General features: G+C 41.8%; 3 protein-coding genes across 3 annotated transcripts in view; 1 reads left to right on the top strand and 2 right to left on the bottom strand.

Moving 5' to 3' along the window:
• The window catches only part of LOC143485632 (uncharacterized), a 169,344-nt gene that overhangs the window by 105,604 nt on the left and 43,340 nt on the right, over nucleotides 1-20,400 (bottom strand). The gene's annotated exons all lie outside the window — the stretch shown is intronic.
• LOC143485704 (uncharacterized) lies at nucleotides 6,597-8,924 on the top strand. Its single transcript, XM_076985237.1, has 6 exons — nucleotides 6,597-6,817; nucleotides 7,097-7,377; nucleotides 7,459-7,649; nucleotides 7,733-7,826; nucleotides 7,994-8,190; nucleotides 8,304-8,924. Exons 1-6 carry the CDS (start codon nucleotides 6,722-6,724, stop codon nucleotides 8,483-8,485), a joined length of 1,041 nt encoding a protein of 346 aa, XP_076841352.1. The 5' UTR covers nucleotides 6,597-6,721; the 3' UTR covers nucleotides 8,486-8,924.
• Nucleotides 9,052-11,667, bottom strand: LOC143485759 (uncharacterized). Its single transcript, XM_076985288.1, has 6 exons — nucleotides 11,530-11,667; nucleotides 10,705-10,833; nucleotides 10,423-10,616; nucleotides 10,117-10,264; nucleotides 9,806-10,010; nucleotides 9,052-9,373 (listed from the first exon to the last, which is right to left on the bottom strand). Exons 1-6 carry the CDS (start codon nucleotides 11,665-11,667, stop codon nucleotides 9,072-9,074), a joined length of 1,116 nt encoding a protein of 371 aa, XP_076841403.1. The 3' UTR covers nucleotides 9,052-9,071.

Below are 20,400 nucleotides of genomic sequence, written 5' to 3'. Positions count from 1 at the left end.
GGCAGGCTGCATCCCCATCATGATCTCTTCCAACTTTGAAATCCACGGATGTGCTCCATCTTGAAGAGTAGGCAACTTCTCAAGTATGTCTGTCATATCAGTATTCTGCCAGGGCTTGTACTTCATACTCTGCCCTCGAATGATGACTGGACACATCTTGTCAGGTCACTTCACTTTTCTTGAGCGTAATGCATATCTCACTTGTGATTTTAGGGAGCCTTGTCTCTCAACCTCGCTTGAGGCTCTCCTCTTGTCTTCTTTTGTCCCCGTACTAGATGCTACCAGACAAGACTCTCTTGAAGATGAAAAACTCCTACACTCAAGATCTCCATCACTATCTCCATTCTCACTTTCACTTGAACTTTCAACTTCTGAATCTTCTTTCCTCCACGTTCTGTTTCACTTTATTTCTGCTCTTTCCAGCGTTCTTCTGACCTCAGGGTCATATCTACCCCTGATTTCCTCCAGGTCACTTTCATCATCTTCAGATTCCATCTTCCTAATCTTCACTTTACTCTTAGTTTCCAGACTTACCATTTTCTTCTTGCTTTTAGAACTCAGATACAACTTAATAGTTGTCTCCACTTGTCCAGTTTCTATTATTTTATCATCTTTATCTCTAACATGATAGACGCCTTCTTGACTGATCACTGGGAGCTGAAGATAAATTTCCTTAAACTTCACTTTCTTCTCATAGGGTGGGGGCTTCTTTACCAGATCCGTGTGAGAGAAAGTTGTCTCAATTTCTGACCTCAGCCATTCCGTTTCTCTTTCACTTTTTGCTATATCTTTTGCACTTCTTTCTCTCTTTTCCTTTGCAACTTTTATCATCTTCTGTCCTTCCTTTTCAAACAACTGGAGAAACTCAAGCTCTGCTTGTCTCTTCTCTTTGCTTTTTTTACCTTTTCTACCCTTCTTTTGTCCTGCCTTGTATGTAGACACAAGCACTTGCGTTGTCTTGATCACATCCGGGTTAAGAGTCCCCTCCAGTGGCCATGGTTGATCTATATCAGGCCAACGCTTATTCCATTTCTCTGATATTTTTGCAATACCTTTACCTAAAGGAATATTCTTCTGCACTACATCAACAGGTGTAAGTACTTTTACCGCTTTGCTGTCCTTATCTGACATTGCAACAGCTCCCTTAATTCCTTTATTATAGGTTAAACTAATTAAAAATACTGAGACTCTTTTAAGACTATTAAAATTTACTGACTTCCTCCTTCTCTTTTTTCAAATTAATTTAATTTAATTTTAATTTATATTTATTTATGTACTTATTTATTAATCTTATTTTTTTGCAATAAGTATTTATAATCAATTAACCAATCAGTTAATCAAATTTATTTATTTACCACTATTTTGCTGCAATCAAAGAGAAAAAGAACACAATTTGCCAACTCCAGAAGAATCAAACCACATTAGTGTACATTCACAATACTGGTCACTCCCAAGCACTCTATCAAACTGTAAATTAAAGCACTTCAAATATCCTGGAAAGAAAAACAATCCCCAAGGGAAAAGCATAGACTCCAGCTACAGACCAACTATCACCAAAGTTATTCTTATCCACTGTAAGACAATCACTTACTCATTACCAATGCACAATCCCCATATACCTCAAATCACCAAATAAACGCAAATGGATCTCCAATACAACTCAAATAAGAAATAACCATGCACAGAGATAAATTCTCACCTACAACTCCTTACAGAGTCTAAATCAAAGTAGCCTCAAGTAACTAAACTTGCAGGAAAAAATCTATTCGATCTAGAATCGCGTTTCTAACATTGAACGATTTTTTCGGGTGCGTGTGTGCATTCTCAGCCACCATAGTGCTAGGCAAAACAAGGAAACTGCTTTGACTATGTGCAGGCATGCTAGTAAAGCTACAGCGGGTTGTGTAGTGTACGGTATTTGTTGTTGCGCCGCTAAAGTATGAAGTCCAAACCGCTCCGCGGTCTTTGAAAGCAACCATTTGGAAACACTTTAGATTTTACCGTCAACCCGGCCCGTGTTAGAATGGGCTTGATCGTTTGCACACGCATAAAGGTGATACAGATGATATTCGGGGGTTACAGTGATTATAACTCCTTGAAAATAAAGTTAAAATAAAAATAACTTAGTTCATTGAGCACTCTAGTTTTGTCCTAACTAGATATTTGGATATAATACTGCTGTAATACTGCAAAGTCGTGGTCAGAGGTGAACTTCGGTATAGCCGGTGTGTATTTTATTTAAAATAATTAACACCCTTGAGCCACTGTGTCTTTGGACATAGATAATGCAGTTTGCTCTGATGGATAATTAAAGTCTAGCTCTAATTTATGCATAGAAACGTAAATCAACAATATAATCTGTAGCGTCTTAATGCGGATAAATGAGGGGAGTCAGAATTCGCCACAACACACAAGTCAAAACACAAGTTGCATATGAAATGCTACAGGCACCGTTCAGAAACTGATAATTTCAGTTATTATGTGTTCAGTTCAGTAGATATATGCGGCTTTTAGGAAATACGGTGTGTGTGTGTGTGTGCATATATATATATTTATTATTATTTTTATTTATTTATTTATTTTCTTTTCATCTGTGAAGTGGAAGTTCTGGCAGCTAACGTAAGCCTACCCATTTTATTAATGTAACAGCACTTTTATTTTTGGAAGCACTTTCATATATTTTTTATTTTTGTGATTTGTTAAGGAAAAACATGTAATTTTGTTTCTGGAAGTGGTATGTTCTCAGAAATAGGCAGCTAGCCTAAGCCTAATTTTTGTATGAAGCAATTTGTTGTTTTTACAGAAAGAGCAGTATTTTTGTATAATACAATTTTTCAGTAGCGGCCAGTTCTGGCAGCTAGCCTAAGCCTACCAATTTTATTTACTTTACTACAGTTTTATTAGTTTAATGTAGTGTTCTGACTGTCAGCCTCAGACATGTTGTCTTGGATTTATCTTTGTATGTTTACATTATTGCAATATGTTGATAAAACCTTTACAATTATAATATCTTTATAAATGTACTCTGCTTTCATGCCAGCAGACCAAAGTAGCTCGTTTTGAATTGAGAATCGTTTTTGAATCGGAAAATAATCGTTTTTGAATCGAATCGTTGGGATCTGAAAGAATCTGGAAAAAATCGAATCATGACCCCAAGAATCGATTCTGAATCGAATCGTGGGATTCCCAAAGATTCGCAGCCCTACTAAACACATCAACTAATCAATCTGTTGCCAAGGTTTGCTCCATAAAAAGGCTACACAGCATGTAGTAGCTTATATACACAGAAACTAAAGAAATTTTTCCTTTAATGTGAGAACGGACTAGATATATCAACATTAGTGATTTTAAATGATTATACACATATATATTCAGGAAGCAGGTATTGGTCAAAAAGTTTGTCAGTAAGCGCACTGGCCTTCGTCAGGCTGGAATTAGCAGATCTCAAGCAGTTGCCAGGGTTGCCAACTTTTGACGTTTGCTTAGAGTGAGATTTTAACCTGTGGGGGGGGGGGGGGGGGGGGAACGTAAAATGGACACAAATTAAGTGTTATATCGCGATCTATCGATCGCCGGTGGTTGGCGCCAGAGCCAACTAGTAATCATAGATGTGGATCAGAGGTAAATAAACTGGATTTTTTTTTCGGCGTGAGATATCGGAAGTGTGGCGTGAGAGCGTGTGAAAACGGTCAAATGCATGTGTCTCATGCTCAATGCATGAGAGTTGGCAACCCTGAGTTGCCCCTCCTCCTTCTCCGACACACACACACACACACACACACACCATGAACAAACAAAGGAACAGACCAAAGTTTTATTGTCTCGATACTCTGAGCAGCTTAGCACAGTTTGCGCCAAGTTATCTTCCAACAATTATATCATATGTCTACAAATGATATAGATCTGATCTTTCTTTCAAATAATAAATGCCCTTCTTTGGGGGCTCATATAATTTACACAAATATCCTAACGTCCACTCAAAAGAGGCTCATCGATTTTACAAAGTCCTTGGAAAGAGGCTCATAAGTTCTCTTTCCAAAGACTGCATTTTTATTTATTTATTTTAACAACTCAAAGTCCCCCAAAAAGGTTCATAAATTTGACTAGATCACATATATCACAAGCTCAGGTTGAACTGATACTTTGTCCTGGTTCGATAAGGGCTAGAAAGCTGGATACTGGTTTCAAGAATAATTATCCTTTCCTTGGTTGGAGGGTTGTCGAGTTTGATGTCTTTAGATTGAGTTCGCCGAGTTGGTTCCAGTAGACTGAATTCCAATTCCGTGTACAGTTCAGATTTGGAGTTACAAGGATTTCTGAAATATTTGCATCATCAGTTCTGGATTTTAACACAAGAATTCCAAGGGGTTATACACTGGGGTTAAACCTTGGGGAATCAGATAGGCATGTAATTTATGTTTATGGGTGTAGATCTTTCCTGAGCTCTGTGTCCTCCTGAGAAGGGTTAGTCCTGGCCAGAACACATTAAGCGTCTTTGTTTTACTCTCAGACGATCAGATAAGGTAAGTCTTCTAAGCTTTGGGAGAAGAAAGCCATTAGGAGTATGAATTCATTGAGCAAAGGACCACTGGTTAATGAGCGAAGGACCAGTGTTCATATTTACATGCAATCAAAGAGATGTGGATGGGTCAGTCTCTTGCCTTCAAAGGGGAAAGTAATCCACTCTGGGTGTGATAGTGTAATGACTTTGGCTGTCTCCACTACATACCCTCTTGGTATGGTGTCCATGACCATGGGCAGCAGACCACAAGGTGGAGAGAACTGAAGGATGCAGAGCATAACATGACACCAACATTCACATGCTTTATTGGGATTGCCTCGCGAAGGGAAGAGAAAGTTAAGGAAATCATATAAGTGAAAGGTTTGGATAACTAGGATGACATTATCTTCATCATGCACTACAAGGGTAATTCTAGGAGAACTAGGTCCTTATCTAACTCCACTTCCCCCAGGCCACTGCCAGGGACATCAGGCTGAGGGTCATTATGGGTCCAAGGACCAGGATTGCTCGTATTAATCATTGTTTCCACTATTAAACTATATGTTGGCTGGGGTTCACCTTCGGGTTCACCTTGGTGTTCACCCCCACTAGGTGTCTAGGGTACCAAAACGTCTTTGGTTAACACACATTATGGGTGGAATGAGAAGGATAAGAAGATATGAACAGAGTGGAATGTGGATAAAAAGGTGTAGATAGCTCTACTCTAATCTAGCGGGTCCGGACAACTCCTCTGGGTTCTCCTGCTCTCTGGTAATGGCGTCATGGGCCTTGATTTGGTTGCAGTGAACCCACTCCCTGAGGCACCTTGATTTGGTAGACTGGGGAGAGCTTGTCAGTGATGATGTATGGCCCTGCCCAACGTGAACAGAACTTGTGAGCTAGTTTTCCCGTGCTCTGTCGGGCCCTGCTGGTAGGCGGGACGAAAACGTAGCACCACACCTTGTCCCCCACTTGGAACTCATTGCGGGACGCTTTTATATCATAGTAAGCTTTACACCCTTTAGCGCTCTTTCCAAGGTGTTGTGCAAAAGCAAATGTTACCTTGAGATGTTCGTGATTGGTCAGTGGTAGGCTTGTCACGATACTAAAAATTACAACTTCGATACGATAGTTAAAAAAATATTGAAATTCGATACCATTTTCGATACCAAAGTCAGATACTGTGCTAATTTCCGTTTTAAAGCCTTTTTATTTTTTTATAAACAAACAAATGAATGTTGCTTTGTGTTTAAAAATGCTTGAAAGTGTAACTTCATTTCACAACAAATAGCTGTCTGACTGATCAGTTCACTTATGACGTTAACAAATACGAGCCTCTTGTAATTCCAGGACGAAACATGAGAGAACGTGAAGACGTTAAGATTGGGCATTTTGAAAATAAACAACCATTAAATTATGTGATAAAAAAGCGAATAATTTCGAGTATATGTATAAATATTTAACTTATCCCAACAAACATGCGATATCAGAAAGATGTTAAAATCATGTCTGTATCACGTCGGTCAGTCCAGACCCATTTTGCATGTCTGGTGGACGTTCAAAACTGGTTCAAAATCTGACAGTGTGAGGACCTTAACCTTAACATGGACGTCTATGACGAGTTTTCTATCTGAACGTCTGACTAGGACCTTTATTGGATGTCAGTGGATGTGCAAAAACTGCAACTGAACGGCAGCAATAGACGTTCAAAAGACGTTTAAAAAAGACGTCGCAAAAACTTTCATTCTGGCTTTTCAGTGGACGTCTTTTGAACGTCTGACGAAGTGTCTTTGCTCGTGCTGGGAAATATTGAAATGGACCTTGAAAGTGACATACAAGTGTTTGAATTCCATAAGGTGTATGGTCCGTGTACTTCTCGGCCAACGGATTTTCGTTTAGGAATCAGAAAGCGAAAGACGGAAAACGCCTCGTTTCCCGTCTTTCGTTTCAAAATTATAAAACATAAAACAAAAAACGAGCCATTTCCCGATTTTTGTTTTCTGAAAAAAATTTAAAAAATGGATTTTAAAAATCCTGCGTGGAAATCTGATATCTCATTTTGTGGTGAGTTTTTATTTATTTTTTGTATCTTGACCCGGAAATGATCGGACTCTCGCGGCACTTTTGAAACATTTGTCATGAAACATTTGACAGTTTCGTGCCAGTAGAGGGCGTGCTGCAGTTTCCGTCGTTGTCAGGTGTATTTTGGATATAGGTGGGATGGAAATGGGCAGTTATATCCTTTTTCGAGAAAGCAGACGTGTTACACTTAAGGAAGATGACATGTCTGTGGACAAGATATGCAGGATTTTTCAGGTGCCGTAACTGTTCAACTTGTAACTGATATATTTACATATAAGAATATTTATTTTAGCTTTATGGAGCCTTGGTTAGCTTAATGGCATGTGATCCAGTTAATGCTAATGTTAGCTAAAAGTAACTTTGTGGTACGTTTAAGCACTTAAAGTACATTGAAATATGATTTAGAATTTAATGTTTCCAATATTATTTTGTCCAGATGTTTATGTTCTAAATAACATAAAATCTGTGAATAATTAGCACTTAATAATTTAATTATTTTTCCAAATTAAACAGGTTACTTGCAGTAGTCTGTACATTACAGATGATGCAAACACTGCAATATTTCCAGAGCCAGCAGGACATTTTTCCATCCTAAATCTTTCACACCTCAGTCATTATGAGGTCCATGGAGATCCAGTTCTTAGTCCACTTCCTGCAAGTAGATCCCTACCCACTCCTGGTATTCCATTTGCCTTCATGCACCGACCCTCACCTTCTGCTCTGACTGACACACCACGGCCTTCAGCTGGAATGCCACGAGCAAGCAACCAGTTTCCAGCAAGATCTTTCCAAAGGTTAGCTGTTAAATATTTAACTTGTCTTTAGTAGTAAAATCTCTCTACATCCATATTTTTAATTATCTAATTCCTCCGCAGGTCTATCCATATTGCCACAATAGTAAATGATAAGCTCAGCACTTCCAGAACAGTCATCATTCTCTTTTTGGAAGCTGAAGCAAATGTGGAAGGAATAACACAGAAGGTGAAGGATGCCTTGGGCTGTGAGGAGGTGATTACCCTGACAGACAGCCAAGGAAATGAAATAGTGGACTCGGAGGGCACAAGAAGTAAGCTAAGTGATCAAAAACTTGCTTCTTACATTTTACCATTAAAGTTATTAAATATAGAAAATACATTGTCTTCTCCTAAGGTTCCCATTACTGGAAACAGAACTCCAGAAAAGTCTATGCAATCTCTGAGGATGACTTTGTGGAGTTCCAGAATGGAAGAACCGCTAAAGCAAGGTAATGTATGTAAAGTCAATCTCATTCTCTACACAAGGGCAAACAGTATAAGTAAGTTTACCTGGCAATTATTTTTTAAAAGAAAACCTGAAGGCCTCATAGGCAGATATAAGAAAAATATTCATACATTTGGTGATTTCACTATTTTCCGTCGTTCTACATTTAAGTCGAAGGGCCGACGACAGTATGAGCATACAAGGGGTCATTGGCAAAATTGACCAACTAAAGCAAGCTGCTCAGAGCCTCCAAGATATCACCTCAGCAATAAACCAGCTGTCTGAGCTTGCAAAGAACACATGCAAAGCAGTCACTGATGCTCACCTGCATTCTGTAAAGGATGCCTTTGCCTGCCTCGTTTGCAAAGGTATGCATTACATATTTCAGCAAATATAAATGGTGTTTAATTTTCTTATTTTACATTTAAAGTAACTGGCACATATTTTTCTGTATCAATTTCTTTTTTTTAAAACCTTGTAGGTCTAATGGAGGAACCCATGTTTTCCACATGCTGTGAGTCTCTAGTTGGATGCCGAACATGTGTGGAGCAGTGGTTGTTAACTGCAGATCACTGTCTGAAATGCAGAGCTGAAGATTTTGATCGTAGAGTACACCAGGTTAAGGGTCTCCATGCTGTTCTCTCTCTCCTCAAAGAAATATAAATGTGGAATTCATGTACAATTGTTTGAATAGAAATGGGCATTTGTCACTGCAAAGCTGAAGAGTGTGCAGAGCCAACATCACACCAACTTAATTGACCATGTTTTCCTACAAAGGAACCTTTTATAAAATCAGCTTGGGTGGTGTTGGCATATATATTAACCTGCAGCCTCTGCAGCTTATCAGTAACGCATTTCCTCATCCTGTTTGATGGGTGGTTTTCTCTATAATCACAATCTTGTTTACTTGGTTGTCCTTAGGTTTCAAGCAGTTTGATGTTTATAACATGGTTTGGGAGTTGAACAGTAGTTGGTAACTGCAGTTTACCACTTCATTATGTAATTATTAATGTTACATTGTTATGTTACATTGTTTAAATGATATACGAGCTTGGGTGTTACACAAAAGTAGAATTTTAAAAAAGAATTCGAGAATTGCAAGTTCTTCTTTATTGCCAGCAATCAGAAACAAGATTGTTTCAAGCAATTATTTGAACTGTTATAAATTGAAACAGCTTGTAGTTTTCTCTGCAATAAAATTTTTTTATGGAGAAGTTTACTCATTTCTTCATTGAATGCCACTAATGGATCACACACAACGTCTGGTGATGTCAATAAGAAACCTAACAGCATCTTTAAAGGGTCCATAGTTATGATGAACCACATGTTGGTACAGTGAAAACAAGTCAAAATGAGAACCAAACTCCATTTCAGTCCACTGTTTGGCTTCTTCGGAGGGGAAAGGCTCCAGTCCAAAAACGGAATCTCTCTTCAAGGCTGATCCCACCTCCCGCTGATACAGGTCAGCTGCAGCAGCACCATTAGGCAGAAGGTCCTCAGGAAGTTTTGCAGGACACCCCCCTTTAGCCAGCTCATTTGGTATTCCTTTTCCTGCATGACACAAGTGTGTTTTAAGGGTTTACAAATGAATGAGTTAAAATTTACTTGTTATAATAAAGTGAACATAACTAACATTCACACCATTTAGAAATCTATTTATGAATTTATCTTATTACTTTAGTGTTCCTTCAAAGGGGTGATTGTGTTCATTGATCAGATTTAGATATACTCAATAATAAGGAAATCTACACAAAATAGCAAGATATCCAAATAATTCAGGACAAATCGAGGTATATTATAAATTGAAACTACCCCATCTATTGAAAATTTCAGTTAGTAGTGAATATACAGATATGCAAATAAGCTACACATTCGTAAGTGCAAGTCATATATAAATTTACTATAGAGTGGTAAACTAAATTTAAATTGCTTCGTTAACAAAATATTCTTGTAACAGAACCAGTAAAAAGGAATGAATCCTACCTGGGATCCTGTGTGCATTCCATGCCCCTACAACATTAGTGATACCAATCCTGGCTATCTGGCATGTCAAGTTTGACACACAGTACTTGGATGTGCTGTCCTCCATGTCCAGTTCCTCCATGTCCACCAGCTGTACCAAAGCTGTCTTCAGAGGATAGTTGACTCGGGCATTTACCTCTGACCACATTCTCTCAATCACATGGTTCTGTGCATATTTTAAAACAGCATGATGAGGCTTGTTCTCATCTGAAATACACTAGTTTATAAAAGAAAGTTAATTTAAAAAAAAGTAAATATTTAAATATTGTTACCCTTGTAGAAGGTGTCTGAATGTAGGGCTGCCTCTGACAGTTGTATCTGTATTCTGCCAGCCTTTCCTGGATGAACAGTGCCAGGTAAAACTCCTTCCCACAGTCAACTCTGACCTGATCCCACAGTCCACAAGAAAGCAGAGCAGATCTGAAAATAAAACACGCAAACTTAAACCCTTTAAATATAACAAGCACCCCAGCTACTCTTAAAGTAACGATAAAAAAAAGTATTTAGTTAAAACTGGACAGAACAATAACAGACTGAGGGATACATGAATACTAGTAGCACTAGTCAGGTTATTTTACCTGTACACATCCTCGTAAATGATGATGTTGTTTTTTACCGGCATGGTGGAATGACCGACAATCTTCTTGCTGAAACCATCAATAGCCATGACATGGGTCACTCCAAACATAACAAGTTTTTCATTTTGATCTAAGTGGAGCTTATGACCCATGTATTCTGCATTGTAGGGTATGGGGTTCAGATTTCGGGCACCCTAAAATAAAACAATAAACGCTCAATATATTTGCAAGATTAGATTCTCAACACCAGTGCTCTACTGGAAAACTGGTATTTAACATTACCTGCTGTCTTGCCGCATGATAAGGTTGATAAATACTTCTCAACACTTTGCCCACTCTGCCTTCAGAAGCTTTCATGCCTTTTGCAGAAAGATATCCAGTCATCATTTTTCGACCAAAAGATGATCCAGTCTAGAAGTGGGGGGGGGGGGGGGACACAGGTCACTACATGCTTAGAGAAAAAAAATTAGAAGCTTGTTATGTTTGCAATCTCCAACATAGTCACTTAAAAAAAGGTTTCAGCACAGAAGCTGACAGTTTATCCATAGAGGCACTAAATAGGGAAGTGTACTGGTAAAAATAACTTTACATTTCCAGTAGAATGTGTGGAGAAGCAAAATTGTTAATACTTATCATGATAATAATTAGAGGTGTCAATTCCAGGTTCAAAGATTAAAAGTCCTCACCAGGATTTTGCTCAAGCTTGCTAGATTTTCTAATTAGCAATCCAGATCAAATTAGTGGAATCAACACAATCCAGGAAGCCTGAGGAAAATCCTGGTGAGGACTTTTAATCTATGAACCTGGAATTGACACCTCTAATAATAATGTGACTAGCAAAATATATTATTTGGATAAATTATGTGTATAGTCCTTCCATAAATTTTTATCCACGTATCCAGTTCAACGTGGCAGGTGGGTTACAGCCTGGACAGGTCATCTCGCAGGGCTAACAGTGGAATTAAATGGGCCACTCAATTAAATCTGCAAATTGTAGCATGTCTGGCTTCCATTAGCTTGTAGTCAGCTTTTTAGCTATATTAATGTAGCCATTGCATATTTCACAAAAAACATTCATCATAAAAAATATAACAATGAAAAGCTTACCTCAGCAATACCTTCAGCGACTTCCACTTCAAGCTGGCTGTCTGAACAGAATTGTGTGAGCAGCCCCTGCTCAGCACACCATCTCCGCACATTCCTCTCAGAAAAACCCCGTCTTGTTCCAAAGTGGGTGCATAACATTGATGCAATATCCCTACAGCACTTGCCATTTATTCTGCTTTCTGCAATAAAATCTGCATATTCCTGCAAAGACATGTTTTCTTAGATGTATGTGTGAATCATGGCTCTGAATCAAATCAAACGTAGCGCCAATGTCTGTGGGTGCCGTGTGAGTTCCGATCATTTCCGGGTCAAGATACAAAAAATAAATAAAAAACTCATGAGAAATGAGAAATCAGATTTCCACGCCGGATTTTTTAAATCGATTTTTTAATTTTAATCAGAAAACAAAAATCGGGAAATGGCTCGTTTTCCGTTCTATGTTTTATAATTTTGAAACGAAAGATGGGAAACGGGGCGTTTTCCGTCTTTCGCTTTCTGATTCCTAAACGAAAATCCGTTGGCCGAGAAGTACACGGACCGTGTATGAACCCTGCGAACATGACTTTGTTCATCGCGCTGAAGTGCGGCGCACGCGAGGTCGTGCACCTCTCGAATTTTGTAACTTTGCGCGTGCCGCGCCTCAGTGCAATGAACAAAGTCATGTTTGCAGGTTTCATACACCTTTATAGTGTGGATGTAACATGCAAGAACTAGGAGAAGGACACAGATGCTGCTGAGAGTCAGATTTATTGGTAGGAGAAGGAGTTTCCTCCCGTCTCCTAAACTGATCGGCTCGAATCGCTCTTGAATGGCGAGGCATTTCATTTACATTAACACTCGGAGCTCCAGACAACGAACTACTGCAAATGCAATGGTAAAACTCCTTGAGTGAACAATAGTACACAGACTAGTTACCCAACACCTCTCAGACACGACAAGGAATACAAAAATATGAACGAGTTATTACAAAAACAGTAAACAAACAAACGCATTCAAAAAGGACAATACAATAAACCGGACTAATGCAAAACAGACCTGGCGAAATCAACTAACTTCACTAACGAACCATCAGGAAACAATAACGCGTTGACTCAATAAAGAGTACAAAACCAAACATAGGATGATCTGCTAAACAACTCGAAACAAATCTAATCGAAAGGACCAAATGCTGAACATACAATGATCAAAGTTAAACACCAAGGGCAGATCCGATAACAAACATGGGGAACAGAACATACAACTCTCGCAACAATGAATACCAGAAATTGACTTACAAGGAAAGACTGGGCGCACGGGAATATAAACCAAACACATCAAGGAGTTAAACATAAACAGCTGATCAAAACTAACAATGGGCGGCAAGATAGGAGAACGCTACGGAGATTCAACTAAAAAACATAACTAAGGGAAACACGAAGATCTCACATAGGTTGGGGCGGAGTAGGCGTTACAGTGGAATTCAAGCGCTTATACCAATATTTCCGAGCACGTTAAACTTATTTAAGTTAAATATTTATACATATACTCGAAATGATTCGAAATATTGCGCTTTTTATCACATTATTTAATGGTTGTTTATTTTCAAAACGCCCAATCTTAACGTCTTCACGTTCTCTCATGTTTCGTCCTGGAATTACAAGAGGCTCGTGTTTGTTAACGTAATGCAAGTGAACTGTTCAGTCAGACAGATATTTGTTGTGAAACAAAGTTGTTACAATTTCAAGCATTTTAAAGTACTCCGGCCTACATTCCAGCACCTTCAAACCTGAAACACAAAGCAGCATTAAAATTCGCCAGGTAAGTGTTCATTCCCCTTTTGTTGAGGGGTGTCTCTTTTATACTACCACATATAATTTCGGACAACACTGCAAAGCGGAAAGTATAAACGCCTCCACCGCTCGCGGAGCGCGAGGTGGCCGGAGGCGAGCGCTGGTCACTCAACCAGGCTTTAGCGCCCTTCGTTGAAATGTTCCAAAAGCACCGCTTGCAAACGGGCTTGTTTGTGTCCTTCGGTTTTCCATCTGTATCTGCTTCGAATCCAACAGGACTGTGTTTGCTTTAGCTGCCATTTTAGCATTACAAACTGTCCTGTGCATTACGGCAGCTTGGGTGGCTCAAACGAAAGCGCATTTTATGTAAAAAGAATCGATACTTAAGAGAAACGAGTATTGTACCGTTTCAGAATGTTCAGTATCGATACATATCGTAGCTATGCTAGCTTCTCCTGATACAATAAATGTAGGGGGAGGATCATCTGCCTACCAGTCATTAGTTCGAATAGTGAAACTCCTGTTTAGTCACTAGGGGTTGCTCAGATAGCCATGAGCACCAGGGGCAGCTTCATGTCCCAGTCCCGGTGGTTGGAAGACACATATTTCTTCAGCATGTTGACCACAGTTCGATTGGCCCTCTCTACCTGACCTGATGCTTAGGGATGATGGCTGATGTGGAAGCTTGCCTTCATACCTAGCAGTTCCCACAACTGTTACATCAGTGTGTACCTCGATCAGAGTTGATTCTGCTAGGTAGTCCAAATCTCGAGATAATGTGATTCATCAGTAGGTACTCCGTGGTGAGAGCCATGTCATTTGGGGCAGGTAGGCATTCCACCCACTTGGTGAATGTGCAGCTGACTGAGGAAATACTTATTTCCTCAAGTGGATTTAGTGGGCGGTCCCACCCAATCAATTTGGAGGTCTGACCAAGGAAATGTTATTCCTCGTTTTTGCAGTGGGGCTCTGTGGGTCAGACCTGAGGGCTGGAACTGGCAGCACACCATGCAGCCTTTGACGTAGTTTGCCACATCTTTTATCATGCCAGGCCTGTAAGCAACTTGTTGCAATGCTTTATGTGTGGCCTTAACTCCTTTGTGGCATGCACTTAGAGAGTCATGGGCATGGGTCAGCATCACCCCCCTGTAGCTCCGAGGGACCATGAGTGCAGGTGAAGTGACAGCCTTGGGGACATACACTAGCAGACCCTTGACTAGGCGGAGAGAGGATCGAGCATTGAACAGGTTTCTAAGGTCAAGGACAGTTTTACAGTCCCGATCTGTGATGTCATATTTAAGAGGGTCGGACAGGTACAGGACCATCTTGTGAATGGCTGAATCCTGGGCCTGTAAGGCGAGGAGATTCGAATCTGAAAGCTCGAGTTGAACTGATGCCGATACAGCTTGTGTCTGGGTTTTTTCTGGGTTTCCCTTGGTTTGCAATCTCGTAAGTACCATCACCGATGGGTTGGGTGAGGGAGGGAAGTCTGTGGCATCAAATGTCCATGGGGTGCCATTTAGTGCTCCCTGTTTGTGCCAGCCTGTCTGCTTGGTCATTAAGGGTCTTGTCCTCCCCAGGGATTCGTGAATGGCCTCTCACCTTTTTCCAGTAGACTATCATATCATGTGCTTCCGCTAAGTTTGCACAGGCCACAAAGAGTTCAATGTTGAGAAGTGTCATGTGAAGCTAAGTCAGGCATAGTTGGAAACCGTGCAGATGACCAACGTGTCGACCGTGTGTTCTATTGCTTGTTGTAATGTGATGAGGATGCTGGCTATTTCAGCGTACTGTGATGACTGAGCGCCTATTTGTAATTTTTGCGGTTCTAGTGGTTTGTTGTTGACCCATACTATTCCTCCATGTAGCTGGGTTTTCTCATGGTGGAACGAGCAGCCATCTACATAGACAGTTGTGAAGCCTTCATAGATGTTGGGATTGAAAAACCGGTGATTGGCAGGTGTCATGGATGTTTGGTCTTGGATTGACGTGTCATAGGCTGGGTTGTCGATCTCACATCTTCAGCAGTTGGCAAGTTCCATGCCCAAAGGTGTCTTTTTGTCCTGGGCATATCTGGCTTCCAGGTCAAAACTTTGTAACGCCATCAGCCGTTTGTGATCACACCCTCTCTGGTTCACTGGCTATTGAGGAAGACTACCAGTTGGTGTCTCGATTATCACCTTCTGTCCACCTAGGTAGTTCGCGAAGTGTTTCAGTGCCCACACAGTTGCTAGAAGTGCCTTTTTACAGTCAGTGTACTTGAGCTCTGGGATTGACAGGGTTTTGCTAGCATAAGCTACTACACAACAGTGCTGGTCATGTAGTTGGTACAGGCCAGCACTCAGACAGTAGTCAGAGAATCCTACTTCTAAATGAAACTTGTGATGTCAGGGTATGCGAGACAAAGGGCAGTACACAGTTTGGTTTTCAGGGCCTGCATGGCCTGTTCCTGGGAGTTATCCCAAATGAACGGTGTGTCTTTTCAGTAGGTCATATAATGGTCTAGCCAGGTCTGCGTAGTGTTCAATGAACTGGCGGGAGTAGTTACACACCCCCAGGAAACTGCGAAGCTCAGAGATGTTGGTAGGAGCATTGATGTTGGCCACTCCCCATGTAGGGCCAGCCTAGGGTTCTACGCCATCCGTACAGATGAGGAGGCCGACATAATGGACCTTGGTTTTGGCCCACTGGCACTTGGAGAGAGAGATTTTGGCTCTGGCAGCCGTAAGTTGCCCTAGGACGTGGTCGATCTCTTCCAGATGGGCTTCCAAGGTGTGGTTTCTCATCAAGATGTCACCATATGAGAGTTCCAGTTCATGTGTGTCAGGGCATGCCTTGTTCAGGAAGATGTTAAATTCAGCTGGGGAGTTGGCGTAGCCAAAGGGGCATCGCGTGATGGTGTATTGTCTACCTGAGAACGTAAAAGCCAGCTTGTGTTGGTCTTCTGCCTGCACTGGTATGGTCCAAAATCCAGAGGCTACATCGATGGTGGAGAAATCTTTGGCATCTCTGACTTTGGGAAGTTCTTGTTCAAGTTGAGTCATCGGCCATCTGGACAGTGGGACCTGCTGGTTAAGTTTCCTGTAGTCAATTGTGAGCCGCCATTTGCCATTTGGTTTCATGACAGACCAAATGGGGGCAGAGTAGGTGCTGTTGATTCTAGTTAATGTTCATTATGTTCTAGTCTGATGATTCCCTTGTCTAACAAACTGTCTATGATTTCTTGTATTGGTTCGTAGGATGCCAGTGGGATTTTGTATTGCCGTATGAAGGTTGGGGGCGCACCTGGAGTGGTTGGTATGCATATTGAGTGAATGGTGGTTAGGCCACAATCCAAGGAGTCCTTTGCGAAGGAAGCTTGGTATTTAAACAAAAGATCTCTCAGCTTTCCTCTGCATTTTGCAAGACCTCTGCTTCTGCTAGTATCTGTTCTACTTGGGCTGAGAACTCTGCATCTGGTTCTTGCTTCGGAGTAGGCGGCTGTTCGAGAGACCCCACTGCATCTCCTGCTGATGTCTCTGGTTTGCTGGCAGGATTGGCAGAGAGGGAATGAACGGTGTGCAGGGTGATTTGATTGTGCTTTTCCAGGCCCATTAGACAGAGGGCTTTGTTGCCGAGGTTCAGGGCAGAGAACAAGGTGATGGACTTTGAGGGTTTGGTGTAGTCAGTCAACTTTATTGTCAAAACTGTGATACATGCAGGACATACACAGGATAGAAATTACGTTACTCTCAGACTTCATAGTGCAGCAGTAAAGATTTTCTTAAAATGAACATTAACTAGAACAGTAAAAAAAAAGAAATCGTACAATAGTAATGGTAAAAAATTAGTGCTGTCAATTCCAGGTGCCGCAATTAAAAGTCCTCACCAGAATGAGCAGGCTGCAGACTCATAGCTTCTCTGAGTTAGTCGTTTTTGTCCGGGAAAAAAAAGATTTCCCAATGTCGAGCAGAAACTCACGGCTGTATTTGCGGTTTGGGATGTTTAGGCATGACGAAGATGTACACAAACAATGCGATATGCAGCACACAACACAAAAACGCTGTACTACTGGGAGAGGGAGAAGCCGCAGCGTGTGCACGCGCGGCCATCTTGAAACTATCCATGAGTCATGTATATGACTTTCTCTCCTGTGTACGGTGATAGTAGTGGTGGAAGAAGTGGGCCTATTACTGGAATTCTTGGCTTGAAGTCATGGAATTTTGTGCTGATTAGCCAACCTATTGGGCTTGACCCTGGGATTGTTATGTCCTGTGTGCTGTTGTTTTGTATGAACAGGTAGGCCGTCCTAGCCCTCAGTTCTACCAATGGGATAGCTTCAACCATAAGGCCTAGTTCAAAGAACCGTGGAGAGGTTTGGAAGAGTGCATAGGTGTGGTCTAGGTGCTGGCCTGGCCTTATGACTAGTCCTAGGGGCACATTGGTTGTTAGGGTTGGTACGGTTACCGTGGTGTTGTTAGATACTTGGCACACCTCTGGGATAGTTTGTCCTGATCTCAGGTGGTCGTCTTCTGGATGGGTCCAATCATTCTGAGCTCTAGTTAGACACCAGAGGATATCATTGAGTGTATTTACATGTACGTCTAGTCAAACTAGAATGTCGCCCCCAATGTAGACAGAGTGGGGCACGTTGGGAATAAATTTGAGGGCGCAGATACCCAGGGAGGAAACGGCCCGATCCCTCGACCACTCGTAGGTTCGGATTGTCTTGTCTTAGCTTGTCTAAAAGATCCTGGTTAATGGCTGACTTGTCAGCCCATAAAGCTAGAACAGCATCGCCAACAGCGGACCCCTCTAATTCTACCCCATTGACAATCTGTGGGGAGTGTTCCTTTCCTGTGGTTGGATTTATGGCACACAGGAAGGTGTCTCGAACCTCGAGGCACTTGCTGGGGGCCAGGCAGGTAGTGGGATGTCAGGACTCAGTATGGTAACTTCTATGTCTGTCATGCCTTATCCAACGCTATGTTTGTGTGTGAGTAGGGTTGGACATTTAAGAAGTAACTGTGCAGTTGTATTTCTTTGTTGGCCTTCTTGGCGATGGCTCTAATCTGATGGAACAGAGTGGTTGACATTAGGGTGATGTCAGACGCGATGTACAGGAGGGCTTCTTGAATTAATCCATTTTCCAGCCTAGTTGACAGGTAGAATTTGCGCGCAACTCCTCTCACTGAGGTGTCCTAGGAACTGTTGGAATGGAGGTTCACCTCGAATAATGGAGGGGTCCTCCTGGCTGAGTCTTTCCCTTGGGTCTAATTGCACTACTAATACTGCACTATGAGGGGTGCAGTTAAACTCTCCTTGGGGGCCTGTATTAGTGTCTTCTCCCCCACTATACGTAGTTGGAGGACGATAGGGCACAATCTCGGGTTCACTGAACATCCTAGAGAGTTCCTGTTCTGTGCTCTGGTGTTGTTGGGGAGTTTGTGATCGGTGACTTCCTTCAGTCAGTGACGTGACTGAGAGGAGGTCAACTTTCGGGGCTTTAGTGGCTTGAAGGGTTCCCACTATTCATTTAATGAACTCTGGCTCATTATCCCAAGGGGGTTGGCATCATCAGTGGCTTTATCTCCAGGCTGGGGGTCTCTTTTATAATACGACTTATGATGTCTTTCTTCGGTTTTGTTTTGGTGACTATTGTATGGCAGCCTGTTGTATGAGTATGACTTCATGTGTGGGAGTGTATTGTTCCCTCTATAAATGCGGTGAGTCTGTTCTCTGTTCAGAGGGTCTGAGAACGTGACCTGACGCTCCCTGGAGAATCTTCGTCTGGTGGCCTAATTGGACCAGTATTTGTTTCATTCCCTCCACCAGGATTGAGAGTGTCTGCGTCTTTCGTCGGGTGTTCGTGATCGAGGGCGTCCCCTAGCCTCAGGAGCCGGGGTCGAGCCTGAGAGTTCCCGCCTTGGGGCCCCTTCGAGCTCTAACCATGGGGGCTGAGATTCCAGGCTCCACACATTCGGAGGTTCGGATCGCCGATTGGACATTTGGGCAAGTTTGGCGAAACCCTTTACGGCCAGATCACGGAGCTGTTGGCTAGATAGCATTTGAGGACAGTCTGACACTCCTAGCAGGTGGCTAGTATTGGGGTGGAGGTTTTGGACGAACAAGGTTCATTGCGAGACCCAAAATAGAATTGACGGAGACAGGAGTAATATTCTTGGGGTGACAGCTGCCTTTGCTGTTTCACTGCCATAGTGGCTGTTAGTCCTGTCTGATGTAAATGGTTTGAGAATTCGTCTTCTAATGCTCAACAGAGCAGGTTGTAGTCGGCCCTTATCTGGAGGGGCTGGCTTTCAATGAAACTACTGACCTCCCCGGTAAATGTCACTTATGAGGTACACCTTGTCTACAGTGGTGCGGGGGAATTTTTATTAGGTACGATTTTCTTGACTTAGTGGCCTAGAGCTTAATTTCCATTCCAGACCCCCCAATTAGTTTTGCGTATGCATCGTTTATAAATGATGGTCCCGGTCCTGTGACTCTTGTTGTTATTATTAGATATTGTCACATCTCACACACACACCACTTTCTTTGTGGACTCCCTAACACCCTCTAGTGGTGCGCCTCGCCCTCCACATCCCCAATTACCAGAATACTAACCATCACTTGTCTCTAATGATCTCTCCCGTCCTATATAAACACCCATCCATCTTGCCTCACTGCGAAGTATTTTTGTATGTTCTCTACAGAGTGTTATCTCCTGTTTGTTCTCCTGTGTACCCACCTCAGCTTTTCCCTTAGACTGCGAGACCTGCCTGCCCCTAGGAAACGGACGCTACCCAGCCCTCTCCGTGTACCCTTCATGAGTCCTCACAGTCTCTCCCTCTCTTTCTTCTCTGACGCCTTCGGTCCAGCTGTTACAGGCCCACATGCCTTCGTGGAGTTTCTCTGTGACTCTGACCTAGAGAATAAACTTACCTTTCTGCATTTGGATCATCGGGTGTTGTGGCTTCCTTCCTGCATTTCAGATATAAGCTACAGTGATCCCTCGTTTATCTCTGGTGTTATGTTCCAGGACCACCTGCGATAAACGAAAATCCATAAAGTAGCGATGCTATATTTATTTTCTACACTATTTTAAGGCTTTATAAACCATCCC

Source organism: Brachyhypopomus gauderio, unplaced genomic scaffold (genome assembly GCF_052324685.1).
Source record: "Brachyhypopomus gauderio isolate BG-103 unplaced genomic scaffold, BGAUD_0.2 sc37, whole genome shotgun sequence".
Lineage (NCBI taxonomy): Eukaryota > Metazoa > Chordata > Actinopteri > Gymnotiformes > Hypopomidae > Brachyhypopomus > Brachyhypopomus gauderio.
The sequence above is the reverse complement of the archived record's forward strand: the minus strand, read 5'-3'. Positions and strand labels throughout refer to the sequence as shown.